The sequence below is a fragment of the Protobothrops mucrosquamatus genome, unplaced genomic scaffold (genome assembly GCF_001527695.2).
Source record: "Protobothrops mucrosquamatus isolate PMUCROS unplaced genomic scaffold, P.Mucros_1.0 scaffold2371, whole genome shotgun sequence".
Classification (NCBI taxonomy): domain Eukaryota; kingdom Metazoa; phylum Chordata; class Lepidosauria; order Squamata; family Viperidae; genus Protobothrops; species Protobothrops mucrosquamatus.
The window spans coordinates 24,598-46,532 of NW_015388447.1; the positions used below are offsets into that span (position 1 = coordinate 24,598).

At 46.8% G+C, this 21,935-nt stretch overlaps 2 protein-coding genes across 2 annotated transcripts in view; one reads left to right on the plus strand and one right to left on the minus strand.

Moving 5' to 3' along the window:
- CDC42BPG (CDC42 binding protein kinase gamma) overlaps positions 1-18,086 on the plus strand; it is a gene marked incomplete at its 5' end in the record, with an annotated part of 42,596 nt that extends 24,510 nt beyond the window's left edge. The window contains 11 exons of the mRNA XM_015824828.2: positions 607-688; positions 1,846-2,062; positions 2,436-2,498; positions 8,585-9,172; positions 9,577-9,674; positions 10,921-11,005; positions 12,079-12,199; positions 12,912-13,029; positions 14,679-14,796; positions 15,452-15,537; positions 16,461-18,086. Of these exons, the coding sequence (XP_015680314.1) occupies positions 607-688; positions 1,846-2,062; positions 2,436-2,498; positions 8,585-9,172; positions 9,577-9,674; positions 10,921-11,005; positions 12,079-12,199; positions 12,912-13,029; positions 14,679-14,796; positions 15,452-15,537; positions 16,461-16,511 (1,627 nt within the window). The remainder of the gene's footprint in view (positions 1-606; positions 689-1,845; positions 2,063-2,435; positions 2,499-8,584; positions 9,173-9,576; positions 9,675-10,920; positions 11,006-12,078; positions 12,200-12,911; positions 13,030-14,678; positions 14,797-15,451; positions 15,538-16,460) is intronic.
- Positions 18,087-18,134: 48 nt separating this feature from the next.
- SCYL1 (SCY1 like pseudokinase 1) overlaps positions 18,135-21,935 on the minus strand; it is a 30,169-nt gene continuing 26,368 nt past the window's right edge. The window contains exons 15-18 of the mRNA XM_015824829.1: positions 20,752-20,844; positions 19,935-20,189; positions 19,179-19,245; positions 18,135-18,268 (exon numbers count right to left, since the gene is read on the minus strand). Of these exons, the coding sequence (XP_015680315.1) occupies positions 18,144-18,268; positions 19,179-19,245; positions 19,935-20,189; positions 20,752-20,844 (540 nt within the window). The 3' untranslated portion in view covers positions 18,135-18,143. The remainder of the gene's footprint in view (positions 18,269-19,178; positions 19,246-19,934; positions 20,190-20,751; positions 20,845-21,935) is intronic.

Here is a 21,935-nt window from a genome sequence, read left to right on the forward strand (position 1 = left end):
CCGCCCTATCTCCCTTACGGGACTCAGGGCGGTGAACAGGCGATACTAAAAACCACAATAATAAATAAATAGTTTCTGTGCTAAAATCGAATTAAATAACAGGCCTGTTCTAAAAACACCCCATACAAAACCCCCACTAAAACATAATCAAACTACGCCAGGCCGGCCGCACGGAATAGATGGGCCTTCAGGGCTCGGCAAAAAAGGCACAGGTCCGCAACTGTACGTAGGTTGGGGGGTAGGTCATTCCAGAGGGCAGGAGCTGCCACAGAGAAGGCTCTCCCCCTGGGGGTTGCCAGCCGGCATTGTCTGGCCGACGGCACTCTAAGGAGGCCCTCTCTGTGGGAGCAGACTCGTCGAAGGGAGGTGTTTGGTAGGAGGCGGTCTTGCAAATACCTAGGTCCATCTTAAGTTGTGGCTCCTGGAGGTTTTAAGAAGAGACTGGACAGCCATTTGTCCAAAATGGTACAAGGTCTCCTGCTTGAGCAGGGGTTGACTAGAAAACCTCAAAGGTCCCTTCCTACTCTGTTATTCTGTTATTCTTAGTCACACTTCAGGAGGAACTGGGTGCATTTTTTTTCTCACCTGTTTTTATCCTGACGATAGGGATGAGCAGTTTTCCGTGGCTCCTGTCCTGGCCTCTGATGTCATCCATGCCAACAATAAAGATGTGCCTTGCATCTTCCGGGTAAGAACCAGAAGGGACGAGAAATGTCTAAAATGGGAATACCTTTGTCCGGTGCTATCTTATTTCAATGGGGACTTTGCTGATGCTTTGAGTTGTGGTTAATGCAAGACCTCAGAGAAATGAATGAGACCGGTTGAGTGGCCAACGAGGATATTCCAGCTCACTTGCAAAAATAACAGGGATCCTAAACTGAGGTTTCTCCATGTGGGGCAGCGGCTGAGTTCCTTATCACCACCAAGTGGAGCATCCCAGGGTTAAAGCTCAAAAAGGGGGTCTGTGCCAGGTTTGGGGAGGGGGGAAGCCTCTGAAAAAGCAGGATTTGAAAATGCCTGAAGGCAGTACGGTCAAAAAAGGCAAGATAGTGGCCACAAGGGTGTGGTCGAAGCCTCTGCTGTTTTCGTACATTCATATTTTTACTACTATATCAAAATATGAAATACCAAGAAAAATAAAAATAATGGGAAAGTTGAGGAGGAAAAAGTATAGGGGAAAAGAAAAAAAAAACCATTGACTTCCGACTCTTTTTAGCACAATAGAATACGATAATAGCATACAGCCTCAGCTTTTTATTTTTACAAGATACTATATATAGCTAATCCTTGACTTACGACCACAATTGAGCCTCAAATTTCTGTTGCTAAGCGAAACATTTTTTGTGAGTTTTGTCCCATTTTACGACCTTTGTTGCCACAGTTGAGGGAATCACTGCAGTTGTTAAATTAGTAACAAGGTTGTTTAGTGAATCTGGCTTCCCCACTGACTTTGCCTGTCAGAAGGTCACAAAAGGGGATCACAATGCAACGATCATAAAGACTTGACAGTTACCAAGCATTTTGATCACGTGTCCAAAGGTCATAAGTGTCAAAAATGGTCATAAGTCACGTTTTTTCCAGTGCCGTTGTAACTGTATGGCCACTAAATGAACTGTTGTAAATTGAAGGCTACCTTTATATGATAGCCATTTCTATAGCAACAAACAGAACCCAAAACAAAGTTTCATTCTTTTCCAACTCAAACACAAAGTCCAGAAGTGGCCCCAGCTGTTTTTAATATGCTTCCACATTTGTTCCTGTGTGCCGTCCATCTCCTTAGCTTGCAGTGTCCAGCTTTGCTGGGCACCGGCTGGCATCCACTTGCTCACCCCATTCCTTCCACAGGTGACGTCCGCCCAGCTCTCCTGCCCTCCCACCACCAGCTCCATGCTCTTCCTGGCCGACAGCGAGGCAGAGATGCGGAGGTGGACGCAGGTGCTGAGCGAGCTGCACCAGCTCCTGCGACAGAACCGGCACTGCGAACGCGCAGTCTATGTGCTGAAGGAGGCCTACGACAACGGGCTGCCCTTCATCCCCCATGCCCTCTCAGCTGCAATCATAGGTGCTGCCTGAAATACGGTTCTGGGGGTTGGAGTGGGTAGGTCTGTTCTGCTCCTCCAGGGCATTGTCTCTGGAGCAGGAACAACGGCCTTGATTTGCGGTGGACCACCCTAGGAGTCTCCAGTCTTTCCAGTTTACAGACTGGTGGGGGGAGGGGATGGCTCCGTGCAAGCAGTGGGTGTACATGCTCCTACGCACAGCTCAATTTACACAAGTGGTGAGTGCACAAAGGTGCTGCTCATGCAAATGCAGCTTCCCACATGAGCGCCCGCCCAGCTGCGAGAGCTCGCCCACCACTTGAGTGGCCCAGTTCCAAACAGGCTGCGGCCTGGGGCTGGACTACTCTAATTGTGATGGTGTGTCTGTTTTTGCAGACAGGGATCGTCTTGCTCTGGGTACGGATGACGGAGTTTTCCTTGTTAATCTCAGGACAAACGGTGAGCAATCCACTTGGTCCCAGCTGATCTGAGCTATTTCTCTCTCCATCTCTCTCTTTCTCCCTCCCTCCCTCCCCCCCCCTCTCTCTCACACACACATTGAGAGTTGGTTATGGTTGATCTTGTAGTTTCTTTTACAGGCTTAGCATACAGGTTAGTCCTTGACTCACAACGACAGTTGGGATTGGAACCTTCATCACTAAGCGATGCAGTTGATAAGTGAATCCCATTTTGCAACCTTTTTTGCTGTGGTCACTAAGCGAATCCTATGGTGATTAAGCGAATTCAAAGTTGCAGAGCATGATCATGTGACCCCGGGATGCTGCAACCATCGTAAATACACGCTTGGTCACCAGGTGTCTAAATTTTGATCCTGGGTCTGTGGGAAGGGAATGACGGCTGTAAGTGCGAGGACTGGTTATAAGACATTTTTTTCAGTGCCGTCATAACTTAGGCCACTAAAAATGGTCTTATGTCGAGGCCTATAGGTAGTCCTTGACTTACAACCATTTATTTAGTGATCATTTGAAGTTACAACGGCACTGAAAAAGTGACTTATGACCCTTTTTCACACTTATGTTGAAGCATCCCTAAGGTCACGTGATCAAAATCAGGACACCTGAGAAGTAGCCTGTATTTATGACGGTTGCCCTGCCCAATTTACTGTTCTGTTCCAGACAGAACACATTAATAATAATAATAATAATAATAATTTAATTTATATACCACCCTTCTCCCGCAGGACTCAGGGCGGTGCACAGCATATTAAAACAAGCACAAGTACAAAAACAAAAAATATAAACCCCTATAAAACCAAATTAAAAACCAAATATTTGAAGCTGTATTTCTATTAAAATTATTCTTAAAATTATCCCTAAATAAAATCCTCCCTAGGTCAGGCCCGCTTGCTGGAAAAGCCATGTCTTGAGGGCACGGCGGAAAGTAAGGAGATCCGGAATCGTCCGGATCTCGGGGGGTAGTTCGTTCCAGAGGGTGGGGGCACCCACAGAGAAGGCCCTCCCCCTGGGGGTCGCCAGCCGACATTGTTTGGCCGACGGCACCCTGAGGANTCATGCATGTCACAGATATGCGGTGAGTATATATTCTGGCTAGGGAATTCTGAGAGTTGAAGCCCACCTATCTTCAGGTTGCCAAGGTTGAGAAGCTCTGGGTTAGATTGTTGGCGGCCTTGTCAGATATCTTAGGCAAACCCAGCGATGATTCATAGATTGGCTCAGAGGAATTTGAGGCATGGGTCAAATTGATGGGTCAGATTAGGCTCCTGAGATGGAAGTTCCCAACCTCTATGATATTACCTTTTGCCATTTTCTCTACTCACTTATACTAAAAAGATGTTGAGACTCTGGAAAGAGTGCAGAGAAGAGCAGCAAAGATGATTAGAGGCCTGGAAACTAAAACATATGAAGAACGGTTGCAGGAATTGGATTAGTCTGTAGTCTAATGAAGAGAAGGACAAAGGGCAACATGATGGTAGTATTCCAGTAATTTGAGGGGCTGCCCCAAAGAAGAGGGGGTCAACCTATTCTCCAAAGCCCCTGAAGGCAGGACAAGAAGCAATGGATGGAAACTAATCAAGGAGAGAAGCAACCTGGAACCGAGGAGAAATTTCCTGACCATGAGAACAAATAATGAAATGACTTATCTTAAGTTGTGGCTCCTGGAGGTTTTAAGAAGAGACTGGGCAGCCATTTGTCCAAAATGGTACAAGGTCTCCTGCTTGAGCAGGGGTTGACTAGAAAACCTCAAAGGTCCCTTCCTACTCTGTTATTCTGTTATTGTTAGTCACACTTCAGGAGGAACTGGGTACATTTTTTTTCTCACCTGTTTTTATCCTGATGATAGGGATGAGCAGTTTTCCGTGGCTCCTGTCCTGGCCTCTGATGTCATCCATGCCAGCAATAAAGATGTGCCTTGCATCTTCCGGGTAAGAACCAGAAGGGACGAGAAATGTCTAAAATGGGAATACCTTTGTCCGGTGCTATCTTATTTCAATGGGGACTTTGCTGATGCTTTGAGTTGCGGTTAATGCAAGACCTCAGAGAAATGAATGAGACCGGTTGAGTGGCCAACGAGGATATTCCAGCTCACTTGCAAAAATAACAGGGATCCTAAACTGAGGTTTCTCCATGTGGGGCAGCTGCTGAGTTCCTTATCACCACCAAGTGGAGCTTCCCAGGGTTAAAGCTCAAAAAGGGGGTCTGTGCCAGGTTTGGGGAGGGGGGAAGCCTCTGAAAAAGCAGGATTTGAAAATGCCTGAAGGCAGTACGGTCAAAAAAGTCAAGATAGTGGCCACAAGGGTGTGGTCAAAGCCTCTGCTGTTTTCGTACATTCATATTTTTACTAGTATATCAAAATATGAAATACCAAGAAAAATAAAAATAATGGGAAAGTTGAGGAGGAAAAAGTATAGGGGAAAAGAAAAAAAACCCATTGACTTCCGACTCTTTTTAGCACAATAGAATAAGATAATAGCATACAGCCTCAGCTTTTTATTTTTACAAGATACTATATATAGCTAATCCTTGACTTACGACCACAATTGAGCCTCAAATTTCTGTTGCTAAGCGAAACATTTTTTGTGAGTTTTGTCCCATTTTACGACCTTTGTTGCCACAGTTGAGTGAATCACTGCAGTTGTTAAATTAGTAACAAGGTTGTTTAGTGAATCTGGCTTCCCCACTGACTTTGCCTGTCAGAAGGTCACAAAAGGGGATCACAATGCAACGATCATAAAGACTTGACAGTTACAAAGCATTTTGATCACGTGTCCAAAGGTCATAAGTGTCAAAAATGGTCATAAGTCACGTTTTTTTCAGTGCCGTTGTAACTGTATGGCCACTAAATGAACTGTTGTAAATTGAAGGCTACCTTTATATGATAGCCATTTCTATAGCAACAAACAGAACCCAAAACAAAGTTTCATTCTTTTCCAACTCAAACACAAAGTCCAGAAGTGGCCCCAGCTGTTTTTAATATGCTTCCACATTTGTTCCTGTGTGCCGTCCATCTCCTTAGCTTGCAGTGTCCAGCTTTGCTGGGCACCGGCTGGCATCCACTTGCTCACCCCATTCCTTCCACAGGTGACGTCCGCCCAGCTCTCCTGCCCTCCCACCACCAGCTCCATGCTCTTCCTGGCCGACAGCGAGGCAGAGATGCGGAGGTGGACGCAGGTGCTGAGCGAGCTGCACCAGCTCCTGCGACAGAACCGGCACTGCGAACGCACAGTCTATGTGCTGAAGGAGGCCTACGACAACGGGCTGCCCTTCATCCCCCATGCCCTCTCAGCTGCAATCATAGGTGCTGCCTGAAATACGGTTCTGGGGGTTGGAGTGGGTAGGTCTGTTCTGCTCCTCCAGGGCATTGTCTCTGGAGCAGGAACAACGGCCTTGATTTGCGGTGGACCACCCTAGGAGTCTCCAATCTTTCCAGTTTACAGACTGGCGGGGGGAGGGGATGGCTCCGTGCAAGCAGTGGGTGTACATGCTCCTACGCACAGCTCAATTTACAGAAGTGGTGAGTGCACGAAGGTGCTGCTCATGCAAATGCAGCTTCCCACATGAGTGCCCGCCCAGCTGCGAGAGCTCGCCCACCACTTGAGTGGCCCAGTTCCAAACAGGCTGCGGCCTGGGGCTGGACTACTCTAATTGTGATGGTGTGTCTGTTTTTGCAGACAGGGATCGTCTTGCTCTGGGTACGGATGACGGAGTTTTCCTTGTTAATCTCAGGACAAACGGTGAGCAATCCACTTGGTCCCAGCTGATCTGAGCTATTTCTCTCTCCATCTCTCTCTTTCTCCCTCCCTCCCTCCCCCCCTCTCTCTCTCACACACACACTGAGAGTTGGTTATGGTTGATCTTGTAGTTTCTTTTACAGGCTTAGCATACAGGTTAGTCCTTGACTCACAACAACAATTGGGATTGGAACCTTCATCACTAAGCGATGCAGTTGATAAGTGAATCCCATTTTGCAACCTTTTTTGCTGTGGTCACTAAGCGAATCCTATGGTGATTAAGCGAATTCAAAGTTGCAGAGCATAATCATGTGACCCCGGGATGCTGCAACCATTGTAAATACACGCTTGGTCACCAGGCGTCTAAATTTTGATCCTGGGTCTGTGGGAAGGGAATGACGGCTGTAAGTGCGAGGACTGGTTATAAGACATTTTTTTCAGTGCCGTCATAACTTAGGTCACTAAAAATGGTCTTATGTCGAGGCCTATAGGTAGTCCTTGACTTACAACCATTTATTTAGTGATCATTTGAAGTTACAACGGCACTGAAAAAGTGACTTATGACCCTTTTTCACACTTATGACTGTTGAAGCATCCCTAAGGTCACGTGATCAAAATCAGGACACCTGAGAAGTAGCCTGTATTTATGATGGTTGCCCTGCCCAATTTACTGTTCTGTTCCAGACAGAACACATTGCTTTCAGTTCAATCTAGGACAGACAGATAACTCAATAGAAATGATTGCATAACAAAAAATATATTTTAATCAGAATACTTGCATTTATGCTGTGGTTGTTACTTCTGGAAAATACATCTCTTGTCCATTCCTATAGGTAAATTGATAATGGATTTTCCCCTCTTCTTCTGCATAAGCATCACATGTTGGCATAGGATCTCCAAGCCGTGTGGCTAGGAGCCATGAGGCTGGGTGAACAAAGGCATTCCAATCTGGCTTGTGTCCAGGAAGTCTCCCAATGCCCTTTAGAAACTCCTCCCACTGACCCATTAACAAAACCAGCACTTAACCCAATACTTAACCCAATAAATGTCAGATATTCTAACATACTGATACATGCTCTCTAGTTAGGGTTACATAGAGCTATACGATTCAGAACACAAGGGTTAGGGCCACTTGTGACCTTCCAAGCTGGCTTCTGACAAGCAAAGTCAATGGGGAAAGCCAGATTCACTTAAGAAACGCATGACTCACCACTTTCAGGGATTCGCTTAACCACTATGGCAAGGTTGTAAAATGAGGCACAACTGAATTCACAACAGCAAGCGAAATTTTTCGGCTCCATTGTGGTCCTAAGTCAAGAACTCCCTGTACTTGTGTATGAATTGTTGTGCAAAGCTAGAAACTAGCTGATTTGGGAAGCAAGCTAAATCGTCTCGTTTGTTTTTAAAGCAACATGATACAGGTAGTCCTCAACTTAACGACCACCACTGAGCCGAAAATTTTGCTTGCCAAGCAAGACAGTTGTTAAGTGATTTCCCCCCACACACGCACATTTTACGACCTTTCTTGCCACTGTGGTTAAGTAAATGACTGCCGTTAATAACAAGTTCCCCACTGATTTTGCTTGTCAAAAGATTGCAAAAGGGGACACTGCAACCGTCATAACTATGAGTCAGCTGCCAGGTGGCCCAGCTGGTCATCTCAGGAAAGCATGACTCTTGACTCCATTAAGGTTAATCAAAAGAATGTTTACTGAGAGAAAGTAGATGCAGTAAAGTTAGGCGGAATCTAAGAGTCCGTGCAACGCACCAAGCAATTTTTCCCATTCCAAAATCTAGCCCCCTCTGACCAGACCACTGGCAGGCTATGTGATGCCACAAGTTTGTTTTGAGAATGCTGAGGTGCAAGGCAGATAACAGGTCCTTAGGGCACAGAGGTCTTGGAACCAGGCTGGAACTGGCTGGGAAGGAGTCTGCTTCATTTCTGAAGACAATCCCCCTCCCTAATTCCCAAGCGGTTACTGCAAAAGCAAAAGCATATGACGAATGCCAGCAGAGCCTCCTCCTCCTCCTCCCCCCCAACAGAATGGCAGGACACCAGCATGGTGGACCTGACACTGAATTTTGATCACGTGACCATGGGGATGCTGCAATGGTCAGAAATGTGAAAAATGGTCATCCGTCACTTTTTTCAGTGCCATTGTAATTTCGGTCACTAAGCAAATGGTGCTAAGTCAAGGACTACCTGTATTTCCTTTGATTGTTCACACCATAATTTTCCTGCTCCTGATTTTCCACCAGTCTGCCCGGAGGGTGCTGGGATGGCTGCAGCTGCCGACCCCTGACCATGAGTCTCATCCCCTTTTCTCCCCTCCAGATGTGCTGCAGCTGGGCGACTGCCGGCGGGTGCAGCTCTTGCTGGTCTCCCCTGAAGCTCAGCTGCTCTCCGTGCTCTGTGGCAAGAACCACGGGGTTCGCATCTTCTCGTGGGCAGAGCTGGAGACTCCCGAGGCACTGGGAACCAAGATGGTGGAGGCCAAAGGTTGCCAGGCAGTGGCGGTGGGGCTGATCTGCTGCAACACGACCCCCGTGCTCTGCGTGGCCTGCAAACGCCAGGTCCTCTGCTTTCAGCTGACCGCCACGCACCCACCCTACCGTCGTATTAAGGAGATCCAAGCGCCGGGCTATGTCCAGTGCCTAGATGTGCTGGGGGACCGGCTCTGCGTGGGCTATCCATCTGGCTTCTCTCTCTATCCTCTGCTCAACGAAGGGTCCCCAGTCAGTCTGCCCCACGCGGACGATGTCCGGGCCTCGGCCGTGGCCCAGATGGAAGCACTAAAAGCCATGGAGGTCAGCCTGAGTGAATTCATCTTGTGCTTCAGTGGTTTCGGCCTCTATGTGGACGCACATGGCCACCGCAGCCGTTCCCAGGAGCTGATGTGGCCGGCCGCTCCTCTCAGCTGCTGTGAGTGGGTTGCAGATTTGGGGGGGGCAGCTTTGGCTGGGGATGATGGGTGCTGTGGTTCATCCCTTCTCGTGGGATCTGTCCATGTCCCTGGGTGCTGAGTGCTACAATTGGTGACTGATGCCGCTCTTGTTTTGAATGCATCGGAAGGAGTGATTAGGATGTTCATTAACGAATAATAATTTCAATTGTAATTCTAATTTGATGTCAATGAAATGAGGCAAATGCTGAAGTGGCCCTCAACCCCTTGGCTACAAAGCCCAGTGCATTGTGGCTTATTTGATAAACCAGCATTAAGCTGATTGCAGTGTAATTGGCAGGATTGCAGCAGGATGTGGATAGCTGCAGGAATGAGGGGCAGACTGGGCACACCGGCGTTAACCCCATCCTCTTTTCCATTTCAGGCTATAATGCCCCTTATTTGTCAGTATTCAGCGAAAACAGCCTGGATATATTTGACGTCCGGAAGGCCGAATGGATTCAGACCATCTTCCTGAAAAAGGTGGCTGCCATGTTCTCTATCCCCCAAACAACAATAGGTTAAAACCCTAGTAAATGAAAGAGGCACTAAATCAGCAATCAGCCAGCCACGAGAGCTTTCACAAAATGGATGCTGTGGGTGTGAGGCTGCTGCCCGAAAGGCCTGCATTCCCGGACATAAAGTAGTTTGATAGGGTGGATGCCTTTAAGCTGAGTCCTTGATTTACAATCATCTGTTTAGTGACCGTTTGAAGTTACAACAGCTTTGAAAAAAGGGACGTATGACCGTTTTTCACACGACCGTTGCAGCATCCCCGTGGTCATGTGATCAAAATTTGGACACTTGGCAACTGACTCATATTTATGATTGTTGCATTGTCCTGGGGTCATGTGATCCCCTTTGGCGAACTTTCTGTGGCTAAGCAAGTTAAGTGAGTTTTGCCCCATTTTACGACTTTTCTTGCCACAGTTGTTAAGGGAATCACTGCAGTTGTTAAGTTAGCAACACGATTGTTAAATGAATCTGGCTTCCCGTGACTTTGCTTGTCAGATGGTTGCAAAAGGGGATCACGTGACTCCGGGACACTGCGACCGTCATAAATATGAGTCAATTGCCAAGTATCCAAATTTTGATCGCTTGACCATGGGGATGCTGCAACGATCGTAAGTGTGAAAAACAGTCGTAAGTCCCCCTTTACATTGCCGTTGTAACTTTGAATGGTCAGTAATTGAATGGTTGTAAGTCAAGGACTACCTGTATGTGAATGAGGCAGGTGCCATGTCGTCGTACCCAGTCCTGCTTCTTCCAAGACCAGGTGGCTCCGTATGAGGGAGAATGGGGTGTCTCGAAGGAGGTGCCAGGGGTGTGATACACAACCCATCCGTTCAGTGCTGGGATTCAAATAGGTGAACAACCGGGTTCTCTGTGTGGATGCTGCTTCCGGAAGTCCATTCTGGGCCTGGGCAACAAAAAATTAGCTACCAGTTCTACCGAAGTGGTGTGAACTGGCTGAATCCCACCACTGCATCTGTTCCCAAAACGTTTTTCTCTTTGATTCTAGATTGGGGTTGGCTTGTTTGCGATAGGCAAGGATGGTTGTCCTTTGTGTGTGTGTGTGTGTATTTGAGGTGTGTGTGTGTGTGTGTTGTCCTGTGTCCCTCCTTGATGTTGAAGCTATAGCAGGAGAGTGGAGGCCGTTGGCCCACTGGTGGGTTTGGGATTCGGGAGAGATGAACGACAGTTGTTGATCCCTTTGTTCTCCGGTCAGGTGCGCGCACTGAATCCCGAAGGCTCCTTGTGCACCTTCGGGAGTGAAAAAGTCCATCTGACCTACCTCAGAAACAAAGGCGCAGGTAAGGAGGGTCCACGAAGCAGGTAAAGTGGGAGAACCAGGACTTTGCAGAGGGAATGGGAGCTGCATTGGCACAACACTCTTGACCTGGGTCTGAATGTACCTCGTTTGTGGGTCCCCGGATTTATTTATTTATTTATTAAATTTGCTGGCCACCCAGCTCACTGGGCGGCTTACATCAAAACAAAACCAGAAATAAATATATATATACACATACACACACACACACACACACACACGAGTCCGAAATAGCTATACTAGTCTCCCACTTAAATCTTTAACTTTTGTCAGCAAAAAGAAATCTGAATTTGTAATGTATCGCAGTAGCGACTTGAGCCTGCTTAACGCCCCTAGTTGGGGGGCTGCAAGGCAAAAGAGATTATAAAAAAAGTAGAACTGCAGTATAGCAGTCAAAATGCCAAAGGTGCAATCAATCTGTCTGAAAAACTTTCTGTATATATATATGTGTGTGTGTGTGTGTGTGTATCTACTGTATGTATGTATATATAAATAAAATCACATTAAAATTGCAATACAGTACAAATGACAGGGAGTCCTTTACTTACCACCACAATTAAGTCCATCATTTATGTTGCTAAGTGAGAAATGTGTTAAGTGAGCTTTGCTCCATGTTACAACTTTTCTTGCTTACATTTGTTAAGTGAATCACTGCAGTTGTTGAATTCTTAACCTGGCTTCTTCCCCACTGACTTTGCTTGTCAGAAGGTCGCAAAAGGGGATCAAGTGACCCCAGGACACTCTGCGACTGTCATAAATGTGAGTCGGTTGCCAAACATCCAAATGTAAATCATGTGACTATGGGGATGCTGCAATGGTCGTTAAGTGAAAAATGGTCATAAGTCACTTTTTTCAGTGACGTTGAGACTTCAGTGAACTGCTGTTAAGTCGAGGATTGCTAATCAAAGTGGCTGAGTTTGTGATCACAGACAAGCCAATCCCAGTTAGAATTAGCCAAGCTGGCACTTTGCACGTTGCACGATTCACTTAAATCATTCACTGACATAGGCGCATCTAAATTTGATGTGACGAGCCTGAATTTCCTTCCTTCTTCAGACCAGGATGAGTTTGAAATCCCCAAAACCACCGATAACAGCCGGCGGTACCTCATGAGAACTAGACACAAGCGATGCTTTTCTTTCCGGATCTCTGAGGAGGAATCGCAACATCAGAGGAGGTGAGGCTGATCGGAGGGGGCAGCCTGGGGATTTTGTGACCACTGCTATTCAGAAATTACACAGGCTGTTGCGAAATCCGGTGACGTTTTCAGTGAAAAGTTTGCATTACAGGCCAAATTTGGTTAATTGTAATCCTGGTTGTCCCAAAGGTGCTTTTTCAAGAGGCAACTGGACTTTCTTGTTTTTCTTTGAAGACGTTTCACTTCTCATCCAAGAAGTTTCTTGGATGGTGGGGAATGGAAGGATTTATACTCCTTGCAGACACTGGTCATTTGCATCCTTTTAGAGAGTCAATTGAGGCCACTTGGAGGTTTACCTGTGTCCTCAGGGTCACCTGAGTGGTGCAAATGGGTGTGCAACACTGTCCTTTCAGCAGTTCCAATAAGAGTCCACATCCATTTGCACCATTCAGATGATCCTGAGGACACAGATAAACCTCCAAGTGGCCTCAATGACTCTCTAAAGGAATGCAAATGATCAGCTGTCTGCAAGGAATGTAAACCCTTCCATTCCCCACCGTCCAGTCAGAGCTGAAGAAGCTTCTTGGATGAGAAGCGAAATGTCAGAGACCCACGGTTGCCTAGCTATCATCCCTCCCACTTTTGCATTCCACGATTTTGTCAAACTATGAGTGAAGGGAGAAAATGGAGGCGAAAGGGCGCATCAGTCTTGACATCCCCATGCTAGACTCTGCCCCGCTGTCTCCCACAGAGAGATGATGCGCAACCCCAGCCTCCGCGCCACACTCATTTCTTCCCCGAGCAACTTCAACCACCTGGTCCACGTCGGGCCGAGTGAAAAGCAGCATCAACTACAGGATCTACACTTGGTGAGTCACCGCGGTTCTGCTACCCTTTACATCAGGGGTCCCCAACCCCAACTGGCACTGGCCATGGCTCGTTTGGAACCAGGCCGTGCAAGGCCCAGGTGCAGATGCTCACCTGCTGCTCGCACGGAACCGTTTCCTCCCCACCCACGGCTGGTCTGCAAAGCCAGAAATATTGGGGACCATTGCTTTACACAGCTGATTTCTCCCAATCTCTCACCAGCTTCCCTCCCGTTGGATCAGGCAGGTGATCCAGTGGCTCAATCAGAGTGTGTTGCGCCAAGCCCACAACATGAGTCAGCTCACGTTTGACTGACAGGGTTGTGTGAGGGCAATAGAATAAGGTGGATGTGAATCTACAACTGCAGGTGCTATTTGCCTCTTAAAACAGTCCCCCCCCCCCGCCCAATTTGCAAAGGCTTGGCACCTCGTTCTGGGGAATCAGGGGGTGCCACAAAAGACAATCATATTTTGTCCCCTTCTGACTTAATGCCAGAGTGAAACCAATAGCTGTAATCCACAAGCCACAGTTTATTATAAATGTCTTGTATCACCTAAACCTGTGCCCCTCAAACTGGGGTTTGGGGGCTCATGGGTGTCCCCAAAGTGAAGTAAACATATTAAAACTTCTATTTCTAACACAATAAATATCAATAGACATAACCCACATGAACCAATGCTCTTTGCGGTCCTCCCATCATTTTTAAGAATACAAAGGGGCCCCAAGTCCAAAATGTTCGGGAGCAGCTGGTCTAGACCATGATTGATAGCAAAACCCACGGTTGACCAAATGATGGTTTGGTTGTAAAGAGGCAAGCCCAGCCTGCAAATCTTCAGTTTTGCAGCCCCAGCACAAGAAATGAACTGCCCTGTTGTGATCTATGATCCATTAGGCATAGAATCCAAATCAGGTGAAATATTAGCACCCCTTTATACCTGTTTTGGTCACATTACAAAAAAGATGTTGAGACTTTGGTAAAAGTGCAAAGAAGACTAAAACATACGAAGATCGGCTGCAGGATTTGGGAATGGCCAGTCTAGCAAAAAGAAGGACTAGGAGTGTCATGATAGCAGTATTCCAGTACTTGAGGGGCTGCCACAAAGGTATGTGTGTGTGTGGGGGGGGTGAACTTACTTCCAAAGCACCAAAAGGCAGGACAAGAAACAATTGATGGAAACTAATTAAGGAGAGAAGCGACCTGGAATTAAGAAGAAACTTCCTAACAGTGAGGACAATTAACCAGTGGAACGGCTTGCCACCAGAAGCTGTGGATGCTCCCATCACTGGAGGTTTTTAAGAAGAGGCTGGACAGCCACCTGTCTGGAATAGTATAAGGCAGGGGTAGGCAACCTTGGCTCTTTTATGACTCATGGACTTCAACTCCCAGAATTCCTGAGCCAGCTGGGACTTGAAGTCCATGAGTCATAAAAGAGCCAAGGTTGCCTACCCCTGGTATAGGGTCTTCTCATTGCAGAGGGGGCTGGACTAGAAGACCTCCAAGGTCCCTTCCAGCTCTATTCAAATTGATTTTAAAATTACTGCACGCAAGAATTGGGCATTTCTTAAAACTACTGTTGTAGACAATTCGCCTTGCAGTCCTTCCAACTCAACACTGTTTATTCTCCACCCTGCAACCTTGACCCACACCCAGGCGCAGGAAGAGAAGAGGCGGGAGGCCGATGTTCGAATGCGCTGCAGCAGCCTCTCCGAGATGCGGCGGCCGTTGCTTGAGGGCCACAACGGGACCCCTCTGGGCCCTGCTTCCTTCCGTAAGAAGCACGCTGGGAAATAAGGGCCACGTGGGATTTGGGCAGGGGGATTTTAAGGGGTCCTAGAGCAGTGGGGTGGGGAATACGGGTAGTCCTCAACTTATGACAATTGAGCCCAAGCGTTCTGTTACTGAGTTTTGCCCCATTTTGCGACCTTTCTTGCCACAGTTGTTAAGTGAATCATTTCAGTTTGTTAGGTTAATAACCCAGTTGTTAAGCGAATCTGGCCTCCCCATTGACTTTGCTTGTCAGGTCGCAAAAGGGGATCACATGAACCCAGGACTCTGCAACTGTCATAAATATGAGTTAGTTGCTAAGCATCTGAATTTGGATCACGTGTCCATCGGGATGCTGAAGCAGTCATAAGCGTGAAAAACAGTCATGAGACATTTTTTTTCAGTGCCCTTGTACCTTCTAAAGGTCAGTAAACAAACTGTTGTTAAGTCAAGTTACAACTGCCTGCAACTGCAGTTGTGGTCTTTCAGCAGGCCTTCCAGCTACATGGACTTTAAATCCCAGAATTCTCAGGAGTAGCCATGGTCTCTGGGGAACTCTGGGAACTGAAGTCCACTCATCCAGGGCCTCTCTTGGAAGAAAGACTCTCCTGCAGTTTTAGTCTCCTGCTAATTGCCGTCTCTGTTTTCTTGCCACACAGAAAGACTAAAGACAGGCAGTTCGGTCTCCGACAACTCCTCTCTGTCTCCGCAGTCCCTCTTCTCCGACGTTTCGTCACTGGGAGAGGTAAGGGACGCAGAAATGGAAACTGAGTGCAAAACTGGGGGGGGGGGGTGTTTCCCGACCTGTCACAAGTGGTGCTTGCGGAGGTTGAGTGGAGCTGCCACAAAAAGCCAACACAATCCTAGGCTGCATTGACCGAGTGACAGAATCGAGTCCACATGAAGTACTAGTGCCCCTTTACAAAGCCTTGGTAAGGCCACGCTTGGAATTCTGCATCCAGTTCTGGTCATCACAAAACTGGTCTCCTGCTTGGGTGGGGGATTGCACTAGATGACCTACAAGGTCCCTTCCACCTGTTATTCTGATTCTAATTCTGATTTATAATGCCTTGGTAAGGCCACGCTTGGAATGCTGCATCCAGTTCTGGTCACCATATTATAAAAAAGATGTAGAGACTCTGGAAAGGGTGCAGAGAAGAGCAACGAAGATGATTAGGGGGCTGGAGGCTAAAACATACGAAGAACGGTTGCAGGAAGTGGGTATGTCTAGTTTAATGAAAAGAAAGACCAGGAGTGACATGATACCAGTAATCCAGTATTTGAGGGGCTGCCACAAAGATGAGGGATCCACCAATTCTCCAAAGCCCCTGAAGGCAGAACAAGAAAGCAACGGGTGGAAGCTAATCAAGGAGAGAAGCAACCTGGAACTAAGGAGAAACTTCCTAACAGTGAGAACAATTAACCAGTGGAATGGCTTGCTACCAGAATTGTGGATTCATCACTGGAGGCTTCTTAAAAGATTGGACAGCCATTTGTCTGGAATGGTCTTGGTCTAGATCTCCTGCTTGTGCAGGGGGTTAGACTAGAAGACCTCCTAGGCCCCTTCCAACTCTGTTATTCTGTTTCTGTTTTCAGTTGGAGTTTCTTCTCTAAAATAGTACAAGCCAGGTCAGTTCCCTCTTAAGATCTTGCTTTTTCCCACAACAGGTCTCGGATTCCAGTCTTCCGTCCAGCCCAAGGAGCACCAGCACCACATGACAGGAGAGGTCCAGATCTGCCGGTCCCCAGTCGCACCGCATGTGAAACACGTACGCTGGTGCCAGTTTACAATAGAACATCCAGTTCATTTGATGCACCTGCTTGTTGCTATCTAGGGAGGCGAGAAAGAGGAAGGACGGGCAGCAGCGGGACTCTGGGTCTGCTGCAGGAAAGCCACATCTGTGCTGCACTTCATCCTGCGGTGGGACAGTGGATCTGTGTCCTTCCTGCACTACCCCCTCAGGAGATCCTTGAACCTTGGAGGAAACAGGAACTGCTGCTTTGTGGATCCCACTGCTCACACCAATTCTTCCCTGTCCTGCTTGTTGCACAAATAGCCATGAGTCAGGACCTTTGGTCAGGACCCTTTTACAGACCTTTTTAATGTTTACTTAAAAAAAAAGCTAAGCTATTTCCAGCCATCTTCTAAACAGAAGTGAATGCACATTAAAAAAAAATCACATTAACTGCCTGAAGGGCTGTTTCTTGAAATAATTCTGGAGTAATCTGAGGAGTAACAGAAGGCTGAGGATGTTTTTCCTAGCCTGGTTTTCACCAAAATTTCAGCCCAGTGTAATTTTCATCAGGTTGTAAAACCAATAAAATAATTGTGCCAAACCATCTCCTAGAGTTGTTTGCAAGCTATTTTACTAAAAGAAAAAACATGAGAGGGATTGAGATTCTCGCTGCTGCCCCCCCCCCTCCAGCCATAATTCTCAATAGCCCTGAGGGGAAAAAAACAAAATATGCCCCCCCCACCTTGGTTGCTGAAAACCAGCCAAATTGCAAGATTTATGCCTGGGGGGGGGGAATGCATCACTTTTTCCCTCTTGGAATTAACCCATTTTCCAGATTTGTAAACTACCACGTTGAGGCAGCTGCACTTTGCAGGCAAAACCACCCAAGGATTAAGACAACTTTAACCAAGTTTGACATGCCAAGCAAAGGCATTTGGTTTGCAAGTGCAAACCAGAGGTGGTGGGGGGGAAGAGAAAGAGACAGAGACAGAGAGACAGAGAAAGGAGAGAAAGAGACAAAGAAAGAAAAAAAGACAGGAAGAGAGAGAAAGACAGAGAAAGGAGAGACAGAAAGACAGAAAAAAAGAGAGAGAGAGAAAGAGAGATTGGCTAGGGATTGTGGGAATCCTCTTGCAGCTTTTCATTCAAAGTTTTTTCCTCTGCTTCCGTCTCAGCCGATGAAACAAGCATGGATTATCACCTGCACACACACATACACTCACACACACACTCATGTATGTACACATCCGCCTGGTACTTTGCCTCTGTGCAAAAGTCTGATTTTCTTCGCACAGAGGCAAAGAGACCCTGTGATGGATCCAGCACTCTCTTCCCCTCATCCCAAGCCTTCCGGAAGTCTATTTTTCACTACTTGAAACCAGAGAAATTGGCCCGCAGGGGGCAAACGAAGGTCGGGCGCAGCCAGGCCTGGCCGTGCGGATGGCCGTCCCCACGTCAAGCAAGACCGGATGGGGGAGCCCCGAATTTCCCGCCCCCTTTCCAAACTGTGTTGGGGAACCAGAGTTGCAGACGAGTCGCCTCCTTCTTGCAGCCTCTTTCAAGGCATCAGGCCATCCAAACGAAAAAGAGGAAAAGGGCCGAGTGGGGCCGAGTCTCAGTCCAATTTCCGGACCCCCAACTTCATAGGTCCCTTGGCCGCTTTTTTCTCGGCTCGCCGGGCCTCTATTTCCTGGCGCCTCTCTTCCCGCTTCTTCCGGGCCAGCTCTGTCTTGCTGGGACCTGTGGATCCAGAGGAGAAAGAGAGAGTGGCCGGGGGGCTGCCAAGCCCGTCCGAGCGTAGCCAAGGCGGAGAGGAATTGAACTGAATTGAACATAACCAAGTTGAATTGAATTGAACTGAACTAAATTACACTGAATTATTTGGCCAAGTGTGATAAGACCCACAAAGAATCTTTGTCCGGTGAAGAAACTCTTGAGTGTACATTCAAAGCAACAGAATAATGATAACAACAAGAGGAATAGTAAACAAGATAATAAGGATAACAATAATACAGGTAGTCCTTGACTTACAACAGTTCATTTAGTGATTAAGGTTACAATGGCATTGAAAAAAGCGACTTATGACCGTTTTTCACACTTATGACCATTGCAGCCTCCCCGGGGTCATGTGATCAAAATTCAGACGCTTGGCAACTGGCTCATATTTACGACGGTCGCCATGTCCTGGGGTCACGTGATCCCCTTTTAAGACCATCTGACGAGCAAAGTCAATGGGGAAGCCAGATTCACTTAACAACCATGTGGTAAACGAATGCAGTGATTCACGTAACAACGGTGGCAAGGAAGGTCGTGGTGGTGCAGTGGTTAGAATGCGGCACTGCAGGCTAACTCACTCCTCACTGCCAGTGGTTCGATCCTGACCAGCTCAAGGCTGACTCCGCCTTCCATCCTTCCAAGGTGGGTAAAATGAGGACCCAGATGGTTGGGGGCAAGAGGCTGACCCCGTAAACCACTTAGCGAGGGCTGTAAAGCACCGTGAAGCGGTATATAAGGGCCATGGCTATTGCTGTAAAATGGGGCAAAACTCACTTAACAAATGTCTTTGGGCTCCCTTGTGGTCATAAGTCAAGGATTATCTGTACTACATCCATACTCCATGAGTAAATGCACTGATGGGAAGGAACCATACCTTGATCCGAGTCCAGCGTGGCCCAGTTTCCCTCGAAGGTCCACTCACGCAGGGCGTCAGCATTTTTCTAAGGAAACCCCGAATATATGAATTTGAAGGCTGGTCTGACATTTGTACCATCTACAACTCTACATTTAGGGTTTAGGGTGTGGTTGTGATCTGCTCAATCATTAAGAACAGAAGAAGTTGCATTCTCGTGTTTCTAGTCCCTGTGGTTCAGCACAAAAAGTTGATTTTAACCCCTACTTTATCCAGGGAAAGATATTCAGTGGCTAGGTTTCCACATGGAATAGTTTAAGAAGGGCTTACTGAATGAAACTTAAGTGGCTGCATTCACACATCATGCTAAGCAATGAAACAGGGTTTATTAACCACCATGGCTAACTTCACAAAGGAGGCTGGTGAAGCTACACGCTAAATCAGGATTAACAAAGACACCAGTGTTATATTGATGGAATAGGGACGTCCAAATTGATGAATCGTATGGTGGACTTAAGGTGAAGACCTGGTTTGTGACATGTTGAAATATAGGCTGGGCTTCCTACAAACTAACTTCATGTGTTGTGTGAAACCAGTCAATCAGACTAATAAACCATCCCAACCACATTCTGGCTCAGAGGAAAATGAATACCCAGCCTATGTTTTCCTCCCTGATGCCAATTTCAGCAGTACAGGTAGTCCTCAATTCATTTAGCGACCCTGACCTAACCATGGTTTAATCCATCCGAGACAGGCTGCATCCCCATAGCCACGCACCTGCCTCTCCGGTGGTGGCTTCCCAGCCAGACAGGAAAACGGATCGGATTTGTCCCCAGAGCCGATGCTCCCCCAGTTGTATTCGCTTGCCAGTTTGGTGTCTTGGTGAGGGGCTGCAGCGGCTTTGGTGCCGAGGCTGGAGGGGAGCGGTTCCGTGGGGATATCCCCCCCCTTTGGGGGGCTCCAGGAAGGCTCCAGATCCCAGGCAGAGCTGCTCCAGTCGGAGTCCTGCCTGTCGGAGACTGTGGGGGTAATCTACGAAATGGAAGACAAACTGAGTTAGAAAAACTGGATGAGTCTCTTTTCTGCAACTGGAGGGGAGGGGAAAGGCCCCTGGTTTTGGGAAGTTTATTTAGAGAAATGTTTAAGTCCTCATGAAAGTTTCTAGTCCTCATGAAAGAGGTTCAGGGCAGAAACTTCTGGAACAAAGAAACAAGGGGGCTTTTCTGTATCGTTTTCAGAGGTTTGAGGGGAACACTAGACCCACAAATGCCTTGTTATCCCTGGAACATTCCCCCCAGTGTCCCCCAACCTCGTTTTAATGAAAACAATCTCCAAGCCAAGCTTGTTTTTTGGGATTGATGTTGGCCCATCCAGGCAGTTTTCACACCCACCATCCGGCTTTCCTACGGGCTGTTTTTTGTACTACTGCTGTGGCTCACCGCGTGGTCTCCCATTCCAATCCAAATCTTCTGAACCTGGGCAAGGCAAGTCCCATTCTGCCATCTGCTGGCATGTTATTCTAACTACACCCAGGGAGAATGAGGAAGCCAACGGGCAAATCTGCTGAGTCTGAGGCCGCCTGAAGCAAACTTACTGTCCTACCGCCGGATGTCTGGGCCGGTTCTGACCAGCCGGGGCTGTTCCAGTCGTCGGGACTGGGCTGCCTCTTGGGCTGCTCTGTTTCTTGCTGTGGACACAAAGAGGAAAAGGGACATTCAGCTGTGTAGCAGCCACAGTCATTTATCCTCAGCCTTGTTTTCAGGAGCAGGCATGGCTACGTTCACCAATCTCCCCTTACATGTATGCCTGAGGTCACTTATAGTTCTGTTGTGTCTGTCCATGCTTAATTGTTCGGTGCTCATTGGCTAAGCTTAGGAAGTAAAGGCTCTAATTTAGGATAGATTTGCATTCTGGAGGCTGCAGAACTTTTTATACCATTCATAAACATCACTGCAAAAAGTAGATAGGAGAACTGAATTACTTTCAGATTTATTCTATTGATACTCATCTTTTAACTGTTGAATTGTAATGCAATTTTCATGCCCTCACATTTCAACTAATTATCAGGTTTAAAGTAAATTAAGAAGCCACTGCAGTTCAGTTGCCATTCCCTTCCAAAATCTCTCTCTCAAGCTTCTATAATATCTGTCTGTCTATCTATTATCTATCACCTATCATCTCTCTCTCCCTATCATGTCTATATCATCCATCTATCTATCTATCTATCTATCTATCTATCTATCTATCTATCTATCTATCTATCTATCTATCTATCTATCTTCTATCTATCTATCTATCTATCTATCATCTATCTATCTATCTATCTATCTATCTATCTATCATCTATCTATCTATCTATCTATCTATCTATCATCTATCTATCTATCTATCTATCTATCTATCTATCTATCTATCTATCTATCATCTATCTATCTATCTATCTATCTATCTATCTATCTATCATCTATCTATCTATCTATCTATCTATCTATCTATCTATCTATCTATCTATCTATCTATCTATTCAACATCTTCATCAACGATCTGGACGAGGGGATAGATGGGGAACTCATCAAATGTGCAGACGACACCAAGCTGGCAGGAATAGCCAACACTCCAGAAGACAGGCTTAGGATACAGGAGGATCTGGACAGACTTGAACACTGGGCGCTATCTAACAAAATGAAATTCAATGGTGAAAAAAGTAAGGTTCTACATTTAGGCAAGAAAAACCAAATGTACAGGTATAGTATAGGGGGTACCTTGCTCAATAGTAGT